At 36.4% G+C, this 16,857-nt stretch overlaps 1 protein-coding gene across 7 annotated transcripts in view; it reads left to right on the plus strand.

The window, feature by feature from the left end:
- ORG4 (OBP3-responsive protein 4 (ORG4)) overlaps nt 1-15,953 on the plus strand; it is a 28,084-nt gene extending 12,131 nt beyond the window's left edge. For 4 of the 7 annotated variants that reach the window (XM_089814635.1, XM_089814636.1, XM_089814638.1 and 1 more), the window contains 3 exons: nt 14,122-14,274; nt 15,261-15,436; nt 15,561-15,953. In XM_089814635.1, the coding sequence (XP_089670761.1) occupies nt 14,122-14,274; nt 15,261-15,436; nt 15,561-15,657 (426 nt within the window). In that variant the 3' untranslated portion in view covers nt 15,658-15,953. The remainder of the gene's footprint in view (nt 1-14,121; nt 14,275-15,260; nt 15,437-15,560) is intronic. The other 3 variants (XM_089814640.1, XM_089814642.1, XM_089814641.1) reach the window with 1 other exon arrangement.
- Nucleotides 15,954-16,857: the final 904 nt, after the last annotated feature.

Here is a 16,857-nt window from a genome sequence, read left to right on the forward strand (position 1 = left end):
TCACATACAAAACAAATGTAGGAATGTAGAGTTATGGGATTGGAAAATGCTTTTCGTTTGTCGGTCATCCCAGTTATACTTCACAGATGTGAGATTTGGGGTAGCAGAATGTCAGATCAGAAACGGAGGCAAGTAGAAAGAATTAAAAAACATCTCATCATCAGCAGCTTCAAGCTTAAAATTGTTGTTTCTTATGATATCTTATTGGCAGAAACATGTATTTTCCTATTAGAGGCCTCAACAATTGCCTAGTTGTTAAGCAGCAAGCTACTTAATGAAAACACAAAGGATGGAACAACATCACTGGCCTAAATTGATTACAAAGGAAAAGCTAGATAGAAGAAAGAACATGTGGATGAAGCAAGATGACAAATTGATGAAAAAATGGAAGGTTAACATACATGAATGTCCGGAAACCAATGAAGACATAAAAATGGTTGTAGGGGAGAATTCAAGAATATCGTATGGTCAAAGCGTGGATGCAAAAAGGCTACTATACCAAAGAATTTAACCCTACAAGAAACCATGAGGAAAAAGCATATGTAGCAGCAAATATCAAATGAAGAGCAAAAATGATCATAGTCCAATTTAGGACTAGTTCTCATCATTTGAGTTGTGAAACAATTAGATAGTTGAAACCTAAGGAAGAATGGGATGAACGAAAATGCCTAGTTTGCAACAAGGGTGCAGTAGATATAGGTTAACATTTTATCATGGAGTGCTTAACTTGCAATGGCATCCATTCCAACTATGTGGATATATTAGAAGAAGACAATTTATGTACCCTATTTGAAGGACGACTAGACACAACAAAAAACCTTGTGATCAAACTACATTGTTGAAGAAGAGACCTAAAGAAGAGGTAAAAAAGTGCTTAAGACTGTGGCACCCTATTCTCAGGGGGTACCATAGATTGCTTTGGCCTCTTGAATGTTAATAAAATTTAAATATTTTATTCATTCTTGATTTAACTAGTTACTCTTCATATTGCTTGTTTCCTGTGCTTTTACCCACATGAATATCCAAAATTTCTTCTATCTCCTTTTCTAAAGTAGATGTTGCATTATTCCATTGTGCATCAACTGGCTTTCTTCATTTCCTCTATGATATTCTGTCGAATTGGAAATGATAAGTACAAGTGAAATGTTAAGTCCACTTGGCAACTCAACCTCCTAAGCGTTCCCCAAATCATTCTTTAGGATTTTGCATGACCCAAACTTCTTCATATGCAATTTATTGTATGTTGCCATTGAAAACCTTTCTTTTCTCAGGTGAACTACGACTTCATCTCCAATTTGAAACTCCTTATTCCTCCTTTTCTAATCAGCCTTAGCCTTGTACTAAATATTCAACTTGTTAATGTGCTTCCTAACCTCTTCATGTAAGTTTTTCAAATGCTTTATAAAGTCTTCAACCTATCACTCTTTTTCTCCCCTTTGTCAATTTTGCGTAATTGTGAAGTAACTCTTGTGCCACTTCAATATACAAATCAGAATGGTGTTTTAGGAGCGCTCATGTTGACAGAATTGTTGTAAGCAAATTGCACCTATGGTAGAATGAAATCCCACCCTTGGGGCTTATCTCATACTAAGCATCTCAACATGTTATTCATACCTTTGTTTACTACTCGTTGCCCATTATTTTGTCAATGGTATACAAAAGGTAAACTTCAAATCTTTCTTCAACTTGCACAATGTTCTCTAGAAATAGCCAACAAACTTGGTATCTTGATTTGATACTATGCTTTTTGGTAGACCTTGAACTCTCACCACCTCTCTGAAAAATAACTTTGTGACATGAACAACATCGTTAGTTTTCGTACAAGGAATAAAATGTGCCATTTTTAGAATTTATCCACCACCATGAGAGCGGACTCATATCCTCTCCGTGTCTTTAGCAAACCAAGAACAAAATTCATACTGATATCCTTCCATGGCCTCTTTGGTACAGGTAATGGCTGATATGGCTTCATGTTCTGACTTTTTCCTTTTGTCATCTGGCATGCTCTACAACTTTGTACAAACTTCTTCACATCTTATTGCAATTGTGGCCAATAATAATGCTCACTAACAATAAACCAAGAACAAAATTCATACTGATATCCTTCCATGGCCTCTTTGGTACAGGTAATGGCTGATATGGCGTTATGTTCTGACTTTTTCCTTTTGTCATTTGGCATACTCTACAACTTTGTACAAACTTCTTCACATCTTATTGCAATTGTGGCCAATAATAATGCTCACTAACAAGAGCTATGGTATTATCTCGGGTCTAGCTAATCCTTCACCATGCTTCTCCTTAATCAGGTTTTCTCTTATGGAACTCCTTATAATGCACAATTGGCTTCCTCTAAGTAGCATCCTATCTTTGATTATACAATCCAACTACTCTTCCATGTTTAAATAACAGTCTCCTTGAAAGATTTCTAAGCCTCTCTAAAATCAAGATCCTCCAAATACAAATTATTGAGTTCATCAAATCCAAACTATGAACTGTGTCTTTGTTTCTGCCTTGAATAAATTCCAGCCACCTTGTCTTGTCTAAAGTAATAGGCTTCTTGAAAGGTTCCCAAGCCTCTCTAAAATCAGGATCGTCCAGAAGTAAATTTTTGAATTCATTGAACTCAACAAATTTGATCTGCATTTTTGTCAACAAATTTTGCCTTCTACTCAAGGCATCTGCAACTCTATCAAACCTTCCACTTGTGCCTTAAAACAAAGGTGTAAATCTAGCAAAGCTTAGCTATTCAGATATTGTAAAGCCTGATGATCAACAGACAAAATAAACTCTTTCAACAAAAGACAATGTTTCCATTTCTTCAATGCCTGAACTATTGTATAAAACTCTTTGATCATAAACAATTTTTTTTTTTTGGCATCATTCTACTTTTCACTGAAATAAGCAATGAGTTTACCTTCCTAACTTAATGATGCCAGTGGACCCTAAATATCATATTAAACTCTAGGAGTGCCAAAACATGTTGATTTGCAATTTTCTACTTGAACGTGTCAAAACTCTTTCTTGCTCCTATGATTGACTTCAACTCTTTTATATCCCCTATCATTGTTTTAGTTAGGGGTGCACATATTCTACTGAAATCCTTGATAAACTTTTTGTAAAAACTAGCCAAAATATGAAAGGATCTCACTTGAGTAACACTTCTTGGGGTAGGCCATTGGCTGCCATTCAAAGATAGTTTTCACCTTCTTTGGGTTGATTCTAAGACCATCTCTTGAGACAACAAATCTCAAGTACACTTAAGTCCATCAAAATTGCACTTCTTCAGGTTAATCAACACTTTTCAAAGACTCTACGAATATGCATAAAATCCTCCTCCAATATGTCACTAAAATCAGAATATTATCCAATTGAACAATGACAGATGTTAATGATGTAGCTTCAGCCGGATTGAAGCATGCTGTACATCATAATTAAAATGATGTATATATGTGTGATTGTGTGTATACACACACATAAACACACTTATCTATTTGATCATCCTAAACTGATTAGTTAAACAATAATAATAAACACGATTTACAATATTGAATGACCTGTTGAGGACAGATCGTACTACATCATTATGACCAAGTTTAGATAAATCTGTATTACATATTAAGCATTGACTATATTTTGATTGGGCTTGTCTTAACTGAACACTGATCAGACTTATCTTTGGACGATTGTATTAATGTAATTGGGCACCATGTTTTAGTTATCACCAACATAGAGTCATGACCCTACGTGGCATAAGCCACATAGAGTCATATATGTGGGTATAACTCTTATATATATAATGCTTGATATTGCTGCTGGGGAAATCATCATGATCAGTACATGTAATTACCTGCAGAAATATCCGAAGTAAGGTATTTTCTTCCACGAGTATAAAGCATATAATATTAAATAGATATCAGTGATATTAACACAGTTACAGAACTATCTCGAAGTGTAAAGAACTAAATCAGTATTATCTTACTATCTGTTTGAACTGAAGTAATAAATTTAGTATTGTACTCTCTCTGATCTATATTCCTTAACAACAAATTTACCCCAAAACATCTTTTATCACTTCATTCCTGAGCTGCATGAATGTGTGTGATGCTTTAGTTAGCCAAAAAGGCAAGACCAACTACTCGTACTACTGTGTTACCTGGGGATGCATTTCAAGCAAAATTTGACCCATCTCCATTTCCGGGATGTCCTGGAAACTTGGAAACTTCTGGAAACCTTTCCTTTGGCTGCCCCGTAAAATTAATGTTTCAGTTTTAAAACTTTGTTTGATTTCCACTCTCATATGAACTCTAGAGTTAAATTATTTAACACTTGTTATATGTTAAGGTTCTATAATTCATATAGGCATAAAGTTAAATAATTTAACACAAATGTTATATGTTAAGGTTCTCTAATTCATATAAGGATCATAAGCATGCTTTATACATGTTTTTATATAAATATTTAAATTTTCCCTTCATGTTTAAACTTTCCCCTATTTTTTATATAGTCGTTCCCATTGTCATCCCTTGCCATTCCCGACTTCGAGAAAGAAAAAACTGTCCCGGAAACTCGTTTCCTATCCCTCTGTCCCCGCGTCCTGGAAACTTGGGGTAACATAGTTGTACAAGCCCTCCTTGGTTTTGAAGGCTGTCTTCCATTCATCTTTTTATCTAATCCAGATTACATGACTCTACTCAAACAACCCCTAATGTCATCCCTTTTGGGCAAGGGAAATCTATACTGTGATAGTAATCTTGTTGATGGCTTGTGAGTTCGTACACAAGCTTCTTTCTCCATTCTTCTATGCTACTATTATAGGTATCCACATGGGTTCCAATCAATCTCTTTTTCAACAACTCTTCCACTTTCTAGTTAAATCTTCATTTTCAATTGGAGCTACCATATTGAGAAAACAAGCTCTAGGAATTAGTTCCATTTGATGAATAATCCTTTTCACTTGTGGTAAACCTTCAAGTACATTATTAGATACAATATCCTTTCCCAAAGCTCATTCAACAAATGTACAACTTCTATAGATACATATTCTATTTCCTGTTTGTTAGCTTTACAAATTAAAGAAAAACACATATGCTCATACTTCATGCCTTCTAAAGATTAATCAACTAAACATATTCTTGCATTATTACATACATTTTCCTCTACCTCTTTTTAATGGCTGCAGCTTGTGATGAAGTCCATCCTTTGTAAAGGAATATGTATGTGTGACTGTTATGTACCTCATGTTGATCAAATTGCCACATTCCTCGTAACAACATATGTTGAACATTCATAGGCGTAATAGCACATAATTCTTCATCATGATATTTTGCAATCCTAAACTTTACCCAGCATAGTTTATTGACCAAAGTTTTATTGTTCTTTTACAACCAAACAATCCTTTATGGATGAAGTGCCTCCTTTCCATCTACAACCTTTTGACCATTTCTTCAAAAGCAAGATTTTTAGTACTACTATAATTAATAATCATGTTGTAACTTTTACCTTAACACTTAAATATTGTGCGAGCCAAATTCTTCGTTTGAGCTAGTTCTTTCTTCTTATTTAGAAAGGTTCTTTTGGTTACAAGAACCTCTCCACTTTATGCATCTTTAGAATGTGAGGACTCTATTACGGTAATAGATAATCGTCTATTATTAGTTAATGGTAATCTATTGTAAATATCTAGTTAGCTTTAGGTTTTTTAGCTTTCTCAGTTAGAATAGAATGTTTCTATACTTTACAATTATTTCCTAAGGAAACATCGTTTTATTCTTTTGTATATAATGACCTTTCAGTCTTTGTTAATAACAAGCAAGTATTTTACCAATTACTTTGTAATATGGTATCAGAGCGTGGGTGAATTTTTTTTTGAAAATAAGAATTTCTTAATTGAAATTTTCGGATTATTATTTTCGAAATTATTCCGCACATACCTGCTTCACCTAGTCATGTCTAGGGTTTCGTTTTGCTTTGATCTTGGCTCGGGCTTACATGTCTGAAAAAAATTCGAATTCTATTTCCAACTTGAAAATCGTGGCCATTTGCAAATTGTGATTTTTTATTGGCTATTCGTCTGCCACTAATATTTATTCTGAGCATTTCCTTGGGTATTCTTTTTGCTATTCACGACTGTAAACAAACATCATAGCTGATCATAGAAAAAATGCAGGCAACTTGAGTTGTCTATCATTTTTTTGGCCGCCGGTTTGATCCCTCACGCACGTTTCAGACACTCTCCGTGGTGTCATTTTTGCTCCTCTCAGCCATTGACGACCTCAGACTAGTTGTTTATGACCACAAATCGTCATTTTGTTGGCTTCCAATTCCCATTTTTTCTCAACTTTGACCATTCATGGCTATAGAGTAGGGTTTTCTTTGAAACCCTAGTTTTTGACCTAGGAAATTTGTTCTGGCTATAGATTCTTGGTGGGTTTTTCGAGAGCTCAATTGGGTTGTTAGATTTTTTTGGGTGTCTCGATTTTTGAGCTAGTGGATCTAGAAAACGACAACATATTTCTTCTGGGTTTTTCAAGCTCTCTTTTGGGTCACTCTGAATTTTCTGTGTCTTCCATTTTTTTGCCTCAAAGAATTCGCCTTCACAGATTTTCATGTTTTTCATTGAAAAACATGCCATTACATCTCTGAAAAACATTCTGTTCGGGCACCACTCCAAATTCAATGGTTGAAATTATGGCACTTGGAAGTAGTGAATCATTGCAATTTTTGAATATCGGGACACTGATCAATTTGTTCTGGGTGTTACGAAGTGTCCGACTACTGGTCTTGATCAAGATACATGGGATTTGAATAGTTGAGAGGTTGTGATGCTTCTCAAATTATCTGTGGCAAATTATCAACTTTCTTAGATTCCATCTGGCAAGATAGCTGCCGAGTTCTAGACACATCTCAAAGGTCTTCATGAGACTTCTGACAAAAGCAAAGCTTTCTTTTTGAAGAACACTGTTTTCTATTGTCATGGATGAGCAAACCTCGCTCCAGGCACACCTGAATAGGATTTAGGAGATCCGTGATTAGTTGCTTGCCATTGGTCGCAAGATGGAGGAAGAGGATATTGTGGGTTATCACTCTTCGGAGTTTACCAAAGTCCTATGAGCATTTTATTGAGACTCTCAACATCATGTCTTTTGGTGTTGATTTGAAGTTCACTGATCTCTGCACACTTTTGCTCCAGCAAGATCGGTGGAAACAACAATTCAGTAGAAGCTCCACCTCCACCTCCACCTCCACCTTCAGTTCACATTAGTGCACCATCACTGATTGGGCGTCTTTCTCTAATGTTGCAGTGGGTCTTGAGGATCATGGTCTTTTCAAACTTACCGATTTTGGTGATTCTTGGGACTTAGCTATGGCTGCTCAACGGTCTTTTGTTAGCACACTTTGGCATTAGCGATATGGGCACTTAAATGTGCATTATCTCTCACAGCTTGCTCGGGATGAGCTTGTTCTTGGATTGCCAGGGATTCAGACTCACTAGCTTGGAGTTTGTGATGTATGCCAAGCTGGGAAGCAACATCGCACACCTTTCACTAGTGGTGATTCATGGTGAGTTTCTCAAGGTACTTCAGCTTGTTCATGCCGATATCTACGGCCCTATGGCCCCTCCTATTCTTGGGACCAGGTATTTTCTGTTATTTGTTGATGATTTCAGTAGAAAAATGTGGGTGTATTTCCTTCAAAAGAAATCAGATGCATTTCCTATATTGCAGAAATTTAAACCTTTAGTTGAAAAAGTTTGGGAAATCTATTATTACTCTTAGATCAGACAATTGGGGCGGGGGGGGATTTTGTTCTAATGTTTTCTCTAGCTTCTTGGATACACATGGCATCAAACGCCAGTTAACCACACCCCACACGCCACAACAAAACAATGTAGTTGAATGTTAGAAACAGACAATCATCGAGATGGCTCGATCCATGCTCGAACACAGACATGTTTCGAAGAAGTTTTGGGTAGAAGTAGTTAACACTGCAGTTTATCTGTTGAACTAGTCACCCATAGTGATAGTCAAAGGTAAAACTCCGGAAGAGGCCTGGTCAGGTCACAAGCCCAGAATCAGTCACCTGAAGGTTTTTGGCTCCCTTGCTTTTGTTTGGATCCTTGATGCGTCACGCACCAAGTTGGATGCCAAGAGTCAGAAACTCATGCTTGCTAGATACAACAGTCTTCTCAAAGCCTACTGCCTGATCGATGTTGAGACATCTTGTCTCATCTATAATTGTGATGTAGTCTTTGATGAGTAGCGAGGACCATTCACGCCTGTTTCTCTTGTTCCTGATCCAATAGACCAACCTATGAAGACCCATGAGTTGGGAGTTCGGCTTCCATTAGGTCCACTTGATGGGAGGGCTCTATTAGCTCTTGCAGCTCCAGCTATACCAGTGATCCCTGTATAGACATCTCCAGCTTCTCCTACAAGATCACCTCGATTTGTGGATGCTTCACTTGAGTTTGATCTAGATTCTTTTGATGAGGAACTTGATCACCAAGCATCTCCTGATACTAATGTTGGTCATTTTCCTCTTCGGCCTAAGTGGTGGGCTAAGACACTTGTTGATCTTCGTGATGATGAGCTCATTGATGGGAGAATTGCTCAGAAAAAGAGCAAACCTACAGAGTTTGTTAACTTTGCTCTCATGGCCAACATTCATAGTGTGTTTGAACCTCAAACATATTTCGAGGCTAAAGGAATTGTAGAGTGGGAATAGACCATGACATCTGAACACCAAAGCCTGCTGAAGAACAACACCTGGGTCCTTTCTGATCTTCCACCGGTGAAGAAACCCATTGGCTGCAAATGGGTTTATAAAATCAAATACAAATTGGACGGTACTTTGGATAAGTACATAGCTCGTTTAGTTGCGAAGGGCTTCTCTCAGCGTCAGGACATTGATTATGAGGAGACCTTTGCCCCTACTAAAAAGATGAGCACCATCAAATTAGTCTTAGATAGGGCAACATAGTTTGGTTGGAAGGTCCATTAGATGGACATCAAGAGTGCTTTCCTGAATAGTGATCTCCATGAAGAGGTCTACATGATGCAACCTCCTGGTTCCAAAGATGGTGGCAAAGACCATCAGGTTCTCAGATTGGTAAAAGCTCTCTATGGCTTGAAGCAAGCCCCTCCGGCATGGTACATAAAAATTGATAAGTACCTCAGTGATCAAGGCTTCAAGAGGAGTTCTTCAGACTCAAATTTGTACATCAAGCCTATTGACCGTGACATCATCCTTCTAGTTATTTATTTGGATGATTTGATCATCATTGGCAGTTCGACATCTTTGATTTAGGGAATCAAACAAAATTTATGCCAATCTTTTGATATGACTGACCTTGGGCTCATGCATTATTGCCTAGGTGTTGATGTTTGGCAACAGTCTTCTGGTATATTCATCTTTTAGTCCAAATATGCTAGGGCTTTGTTGGACAAATTTCGTATGCAGGATTGGAAGCTTGCATCTACACCTATGGAGAAAGGTCTTAAGTTATCCGCAAAGTTTGATTCCTTCCATTGATGATACTACATACAGACAACTAGTAGGCAACCTCATCTACCTCTCTGCTACTAGGCTTGATATCAGCTTCACAGTCAGCTATATGCCACGCTTTATGACAACTCCTAAGGCTGATCATTGGATGGTAGGTAGCAAAGCATGTGCTCCGTTATGTGAAGGGCACTTCTGATTATGGACTTCTGTACTCTCAAAGTTCTAATCCCAAACTCAGTGGGTTCATAGATTCATATTGGGTAGGCTCTGTTGATGATAAAAAGTCAACTTCTGGATATGTGTTCAGTTTGGGATCCGGTGTAGTCACATGGACCAGTAAGAAGCAGTAGGTAGTTTCTCTTTGCTCTGTAGAGGAACTATCAAGGCAGGATGTGAAGCTGTTTGGCTTCATCGGATGCTTGGGGATATGCATATGTCACTAGCAGGACCGACTACTCTGTTTGTTGATAACAAAGACGTTATCAAGTTAGCCCAAAATCTAGTCTTCCATGAATAAACCAAGCATGTGGATGTTCACTGTCACTACATACGCTAGCTGGTTGAAGACGAGACAATAGTCTTACAGTATGTTCCTACCACAGAGCAGACTGCAGACATTCTCACCAAGCCTCTTGGACTTGATAAGTTTGTCAAATTCAGAGGATAGCTTGGTGTTCTAGATAAATTAACCATTAAGGGAGGGTATTACGATAATAAATAATCGTCTATTATTAGTTTACGGTAATCTATTGTAAATATCTAGTTAACTTTAGTTAGCTTTAGCTTTTTTAGCTTTTTCAATTAGAATAGAACGTTTCTATTCTTTACGATTGTTTCCTATGGAAAGATTGTTTTATTCTTTTGTATATAATGACCTTTCGGTTTTTGTTAATAACAAGCAAGTATTTTACCAATTACTTTGTAATAGACTCAACACCTTCATCTACATGGACAACTTGTGCATTGCTTTCAGGTCTCTATTTATCCCCTTCATGTTGGGGACACTCATATGCTCTATGTCTTCACACTGGAAATAGGTTCCACAAAAGCCTCCTTTCCTCATCTCGGTCTTCAGCTTCCTCTTTGATCTCCACTATTCGAATCACAGGGACGGTAGGCATTATTTCCTCTTTGATTCTGGCTATTACTAAATTCTTCTGTCTTCTTTTGATCTTCATTTTAGTCTCCATATGATTATCTACTAGTCTTTCCACCACGACTGCCAGCTCTTTGCTTTCTTTCTATTCAACATCTCTTCTACCTTCAAATAAAAATGATATGCATATTCAATGGTAGACATTATTACTAGACTCAACTATTTTGAATATTTGGCTTCAAATCAATTTATGTTACTGTTAACTTTCTCCTTGCTGGCCTTAGAATGACCTGCTCTGATCACCGTTTAACTCTTTTGCATACTCTTTGACAAATTTGCCTGCATGCTTCAAGATATGCATTTTCTTTGGCAAATCAAGCTCACAATCCATGGGAACGAACTGTCTCTACAACTTGTCCATCGTCAGATCCCATCTTGTTGTTTTCTCTTTTCCTCTTCTATTGAGTCCGGCTAGACTTCTTTATTTCCACTAGATAATAGCATGACCTCTTAGCTTGGTCTTTGTAAATTTGACCTTCTTAAGATCCTCTCCTTCATTCTCAAAATACTCCTACATGTCATTGATCCAATTGATCAATTCCCCCAGATTTGGATTTCCAAAATGTGTAGATACCTTTAATCTTTTCCCTCTTTCCTATCTTGAAAATGATCAAGATTTCATACTTCTTGCTCTGCTTCAAAGTGTTCCTCGTTTTCTGGTTCATTCTCACTTTCCTCTCTTCCTCTAACATCAACTCTATGCAATTCCTCTTGCAGTGCTTGAACTTTTTTTTGTACGGTTTTATAACCCTCTTTTATAATATCGTTTCTTCCACTATGTTTTCTTTGTAAGTGCATTATGCTCATTTTTTTCACAGACCCACAATCACAGTGCTTGTGCAATTTGCCTCACATTCAGCGAGTTATTTACATACTTAGGAATTCCTACTTTGATACCACTTAATGAATGGCTACACCATGCAGCACTCATAAATAACCCATAAGCAGAGAATAACAGTAAACTTTGGAAGGGTGGAAATAACTTTCTATTATAATGCAATACTCAGAAATTATATGTTACAATCACATGGGCTTTCTCATTACATAAATTTGCAAGTTGGAGCCACAATCTACACTACTGAATTGTTGTCTGTAACCCTTGTTTTCCTTTATTTTTGGAGTATAACAACCCTAGAATGTTCTATAAAGTGCAACTTCTTTTTGTGAATGATCGCTTTCACTCCTTTTTCGCAGGATGGAATATGCCCAAAATGGGGTTTGGTGCTCGTAAGAGTATTTCACTTTATTTTTTATTTTCCGTCCTAGAGTAGCACAACTTCTGAGGCCATAACTTTTGATTCAGGAATACAGTTGAGCCCTTTTATAAAAAAATGAAGATTTGGTAGTGATCTGCACCATGCTTTTCCAAGAGCATAATTTGGTTAGACCTTCATCAAGGGGTCCCATTTGATCATTTAATGATGCAAAATTCAATTTGTACAATTTTCTAACCTTGAAACATTAATATCTGCTAAACAATACAAGATATTGAGATGATTCTCTCTCCAATAGTTATATTTTCCCATCTTGCTATCTATGGCCAGGATTCAGATTCTCACACACACACAATGCAAACCTACTAAAATAGTAACCCTGCCATTTTAGCCTTGTTGAAAAATTAACAATGTTCTTGGGTGATGCAAGATTCCTCATACACCCTAGGTGCTTTTGCATAACAAGAGGAGGATTCCCTCAGCCTTCGGAGTTTTATCTTGATAAAGGATTATCCAATTCAAATGCTGTATTCTATTTTGCGCGTGTTTCTTTTTCTTGTTTATAAGTTTTGATATTCCTATATCAAAAGTGCACTCAAGTTTCAATGATACAAAGCTAAAGGCATATTGACTGGTTCTGTTCTTCAATTGCATGAATAACAACTTAATCAATCAAAGCATATCACAGTTATACAAGATTAGAGTTGATGATTTAAATAATGCAATATTTATTCTTATTATCGATAACATATGCTGAGTGGCATAATCATTCCAATGTACTCTTAGGGCCAGCAAAAGTGCATGTCATGTGGCACAATCTTGTGTTGCCTCATCATGAGCACTTTTTATTTATTGGTAAGTGTGTTACCACAAACGACTTAACTTCAGATTAATCTCGCTCCTCCCATGAAGAACAGGTTCATTGCACATTATCTTGAACTCCTTAAACTTTATCAAAGCCATTCCAAAACTATAGATTCAATGAGATTACAATAACTTGTCTTAAGCTTGCATCATTCTGCTTTGTACATTTTAATTCTTAACCTTCAAATTTGTTGTTCTACCAAGTAAACCTTAGGGTAAATGAGTGCATTTTATGTGGCTTAAGCTTTTTAAAGCTCTCGTAGCATGTCTTTGTTGTGTCAATTTTACTTTTCTAGAGTGAATGAGTAAACAAGATTTATTGTATGCTCACTTCATTTTTAACTCTCAAACTTGTGAACCAATGACCTAGCAAACTGACAGAAAAGAGTATCACTCTATCTGTTCAAAATAGACGTATCCATGGCCACCTTCTGATTATTTCAGATCAACAATCATCTTTGGTTTACCCTTAAGCAACCAATTGGTCTTTCACGGTGGTAAATTGTGGAAAGGCAACTAGAGAACGTGTTATAACCATGGCCTTCAGATGACAGTGGAAGTGTTCAGAGCTTGTTGCAATGAAGGCATTTTTTAATGCTTGAGACTCTTGTTTAGTAAGGGGGAATATACTATATATATTACTTACGGCTCGATTTTGAAGTGAAATGTGTGTATATACTTCAGCTCAGTGACGAAGTTAGGACAGAGCATACATAGACGACAAGGATATAGATATGTGATTTGTCATTGTAATCAGATAAAAATATTATCTTCAGGACATACTTCAGGGTCATTTTTATGTAATATCCGAGTCTCGGCTACAGTTACCCAGGTTTCATTGCCAACAATGCTGTGGACTCCTCTCTTGAGCTTTGCTGTATTCATGTATCAATGCTGCTATTAGTTCTTCATTTTATATTTTGATCTCCTCAGTTCCTGGCATCATAAGTTGTTTATCTGAAGTTAGATCTTATGCTCAGGGGTTTTAACCACTTTCTGTTTACACTCTTTGATTTTCTGCTTTTGTTTTGTGTTTTCCCGTATAGTTACTTTCATAGAGTAGGGTTCACTTTAGTTCTGTATTTTAAATGGTTGTAATTTCAAGCCCTGTTGAACTGTATTGGTTGTTTGTGGACATTATTTTCTTTCTTTCTCTACAAAAAAAAAAATTAAGTGAGCTGATTTCCTCTCTACATTTGCATTCGTAATACTTTGTTCAGATCATGTGCTACTGAACCATGCAGGTTTCCTTGATGTTAATATGAAATTTTCGGAAAGTGCATTCAACTGTATTTTAATTTCTTGTGGGCTTGATGGAATTTCCGAGGCCTTAAATATTTTTCTCAAAAGATCATTTCTTTTGGCTGATAAAGGATATTGCAGTTCAATGAATCACAGGAGAATTCATACAACACAAAGCTGGTGTTTAAGCCCCTAATGCCAGAGAGGAAATGGAAATTCATTTATGAGCCTAAAATTGGTGATGTACGTTTGCTCACAAATAAAATTCCGATTGGTAAATATTTAAATCTCCAGGTTTGCGTCTTTCTTTCTTGGATGGGTTCACCATATTGTATTCATTCTTATTGAGTTTGTTCAATTAGTGATATGGTCATTTGCTTATTGACAATACGGAGTTATTTAATACTGAAATAATTGTTGGATGGTGTTTCATTAGTTTTTGTACCTTTGAAGGTTAAGAATTTAATAAATCTGTTTTGAAATTCATTGTGATGGCATAAGATACAATTTACTTAGTTTCAATGCCTGCTGAGACCTGTTTGGCTATGGAGTTTGCCGGCAGCTTAAGGGATGGCACTTTTCTTCCATTTCCATAAGTTTTCTTGCAATCTTTCTCTTCAGTAAATGTGTTTTGTCTTTTTTTGGTAACACAGAGTAAATTCTGAAATCTTATATCTAATTCTATTCATTCTTGTATTTAATTAAATTAGCAAATGGGAAGAACGTTCTAACTAATAGAAAGATATAGGTTCAGAACTAATTGATTACTAATTTATTTAAATTTTTATATAGGCTTTCCACAAGATAATTGTGAATTCTATACGCTTTCAATTAGAAAACTGTGAAAGTTATTAATGGGATTGTCTTACTGTTCTTGCATATTTCTGCTTGGGACTTCTCTATTAATTCTAATACCATATCATTCTTGGTTGCCAAACCATTATCCATGTCTTTTATCCTCCTTGTCCAAGGGTTTGATAGTGATCCTTTTGCCTGAAGTTGAACTTTGATATGGATAACCTCATTCTTTTAGTTGGTGTATTTAAATTTTTTTGCTGGTGTCTTTAAATTCTTAAAAGGTTTAGTCTCAACAATCATTAGCATGATTAAAGATAAGGACTGTCATATTGATTATGTTTCTCTGTCTATTTTTATAATTTAGAAATGAACTTTGAAAAGATTATAATGGGTGAACTATGGTGAATAGTGGATAGTCTGTTGCGAAGCACTTAACATGGTCTGCAACTATTAACTGTACTTGATTGGTCCCTTTATTTCAGGTTGGTATGGGTTATAGTTTTCATGACCACAGTGCAGGCTGGAAATGGAAACTCACAACATCACTTGGGGGAGATGGAATCTCACAGATTCGACATAAGGCATTGCTGCCCATATTTCCTGGATTTGATGTCCGTATTGGATGGAATGCAGAATATGTTCTTCCCGATATCCATGGGTAAGTTGCTGGAGATGTATGAACTATATTATCTTTTTAATTTATTGTGGTGATTTGGTGAGATGCTGAGCATATTATCACCTTCTACTTAGAACAGTTTTATTTGGATGCTTGTATTCTGCAGGGCAATGGGCACGGGTGAGCCAATTATTGGGATGAATTTGGGGCGTTTATATGCTTCTATTGATAGAGTGGAAGCAATATTAACTCATGCGACTTGAATGAAAAAACATGGACATAATACTATTCTTGACCAATATTGGCCTTTTAGGTAGGGCTAGAAGATTGCTCATTGATAGTTAACTTTACTGAGTTGGAAGGTACCGTTTACAATTAATTTTCCAGGGAAATTAAATAAATGTAATCTAGAAAACTTTCTTGTTGACTGCTGATCAATGCTATTAATCTGCAAATCTTTTGTCCGTGTACAATATTGCACATTTGGGTGCATGCTAAATAGTTATCCATGATGTATTGGATTCATTGATAATATTACAGAAGGTTTTAGGAGGTTTAATTAGTTAGGAAGCTTGGATGCCAAATTCTTTCTGTAGGGCAGTCAACATCTCTTCTGCAATTAGTTGCATCACACTCATCTATTCTAAATTTTATTAGTTCTTTAAATCCACTTGTTGCACAATATCCCCAGAAGCAATTCCGTTTAGTAGTATGGATTGCAAGAACTTGCAATCTCTAAGAGAACTCTTTGGACAGATCCATAAAAATATTTAACATGAGAGTATGCTTGCACATGTTCTGAAGCTGAGTATCCCACAAATTTGATAGCTTTTTGAAATGAGCCACTATTACTTTCCAATCAATACACCCCAGAAACCTGCAATGAAATGCAAGTTATCTACAGCAGAAAAAAATTCTTGTGGAAGAGCTACCTTAACAATTCAGAAAAAATGGGTATGAGCAAAATTCTGATCCAACCGGAATCAAATGCATTAATTACACAGTTACAAGCAAACCATCCAAACAGCCAGTTATGTGGTTTTTAATAGCCAATCTCAATTGCCAAATTGTTTTTTGAGGCAGGTTATTAAGAGAATTAGTTTTCATCAAATCAGAACCAAGCACATGGATGAGCTACTCGTTAACCCCAACCATGCACATTGTTATTTATAAATTAAATGTATTTTGTAGTATTTGGGGTTGATTGGCATGTAGCATCTTATATCCTCCCAAAATCAATAGCGTATTGGTTGCCCACATTTATGCTGACATGTCACAGAAACCAACCGATATCAAGGTAGAGACAGCAAAAGAAAACCAGGCCCTTATTCGCACAATTTGTGTGGCAAGTGAAGGAATCGGGGATTAAGCTGCACAAAATATGGCAGAATAAAAATGACAACGTCCTTGTAAGATTTGGGGTTTGGATGAAATAGTTCTTATTGCCAGGAGATGGGACCAAA

Source organism: Cupressus sempervirens, chromosome 2 (genome assembly GCF_028749045.1).
Source record: "Cupressus sempervirens isolate cs-2001-9-10 chromosome 2, ASM2874904v1, whole genome shotgun sequence".
Classification (NCBI taxonomy): domain Eukaryota; kingdom Viridiplantae; phylum Streptophyta; class Pinopsida; order Cupressales; family Cupressaceae; genus Cupressus; species Cupressus sempervirens.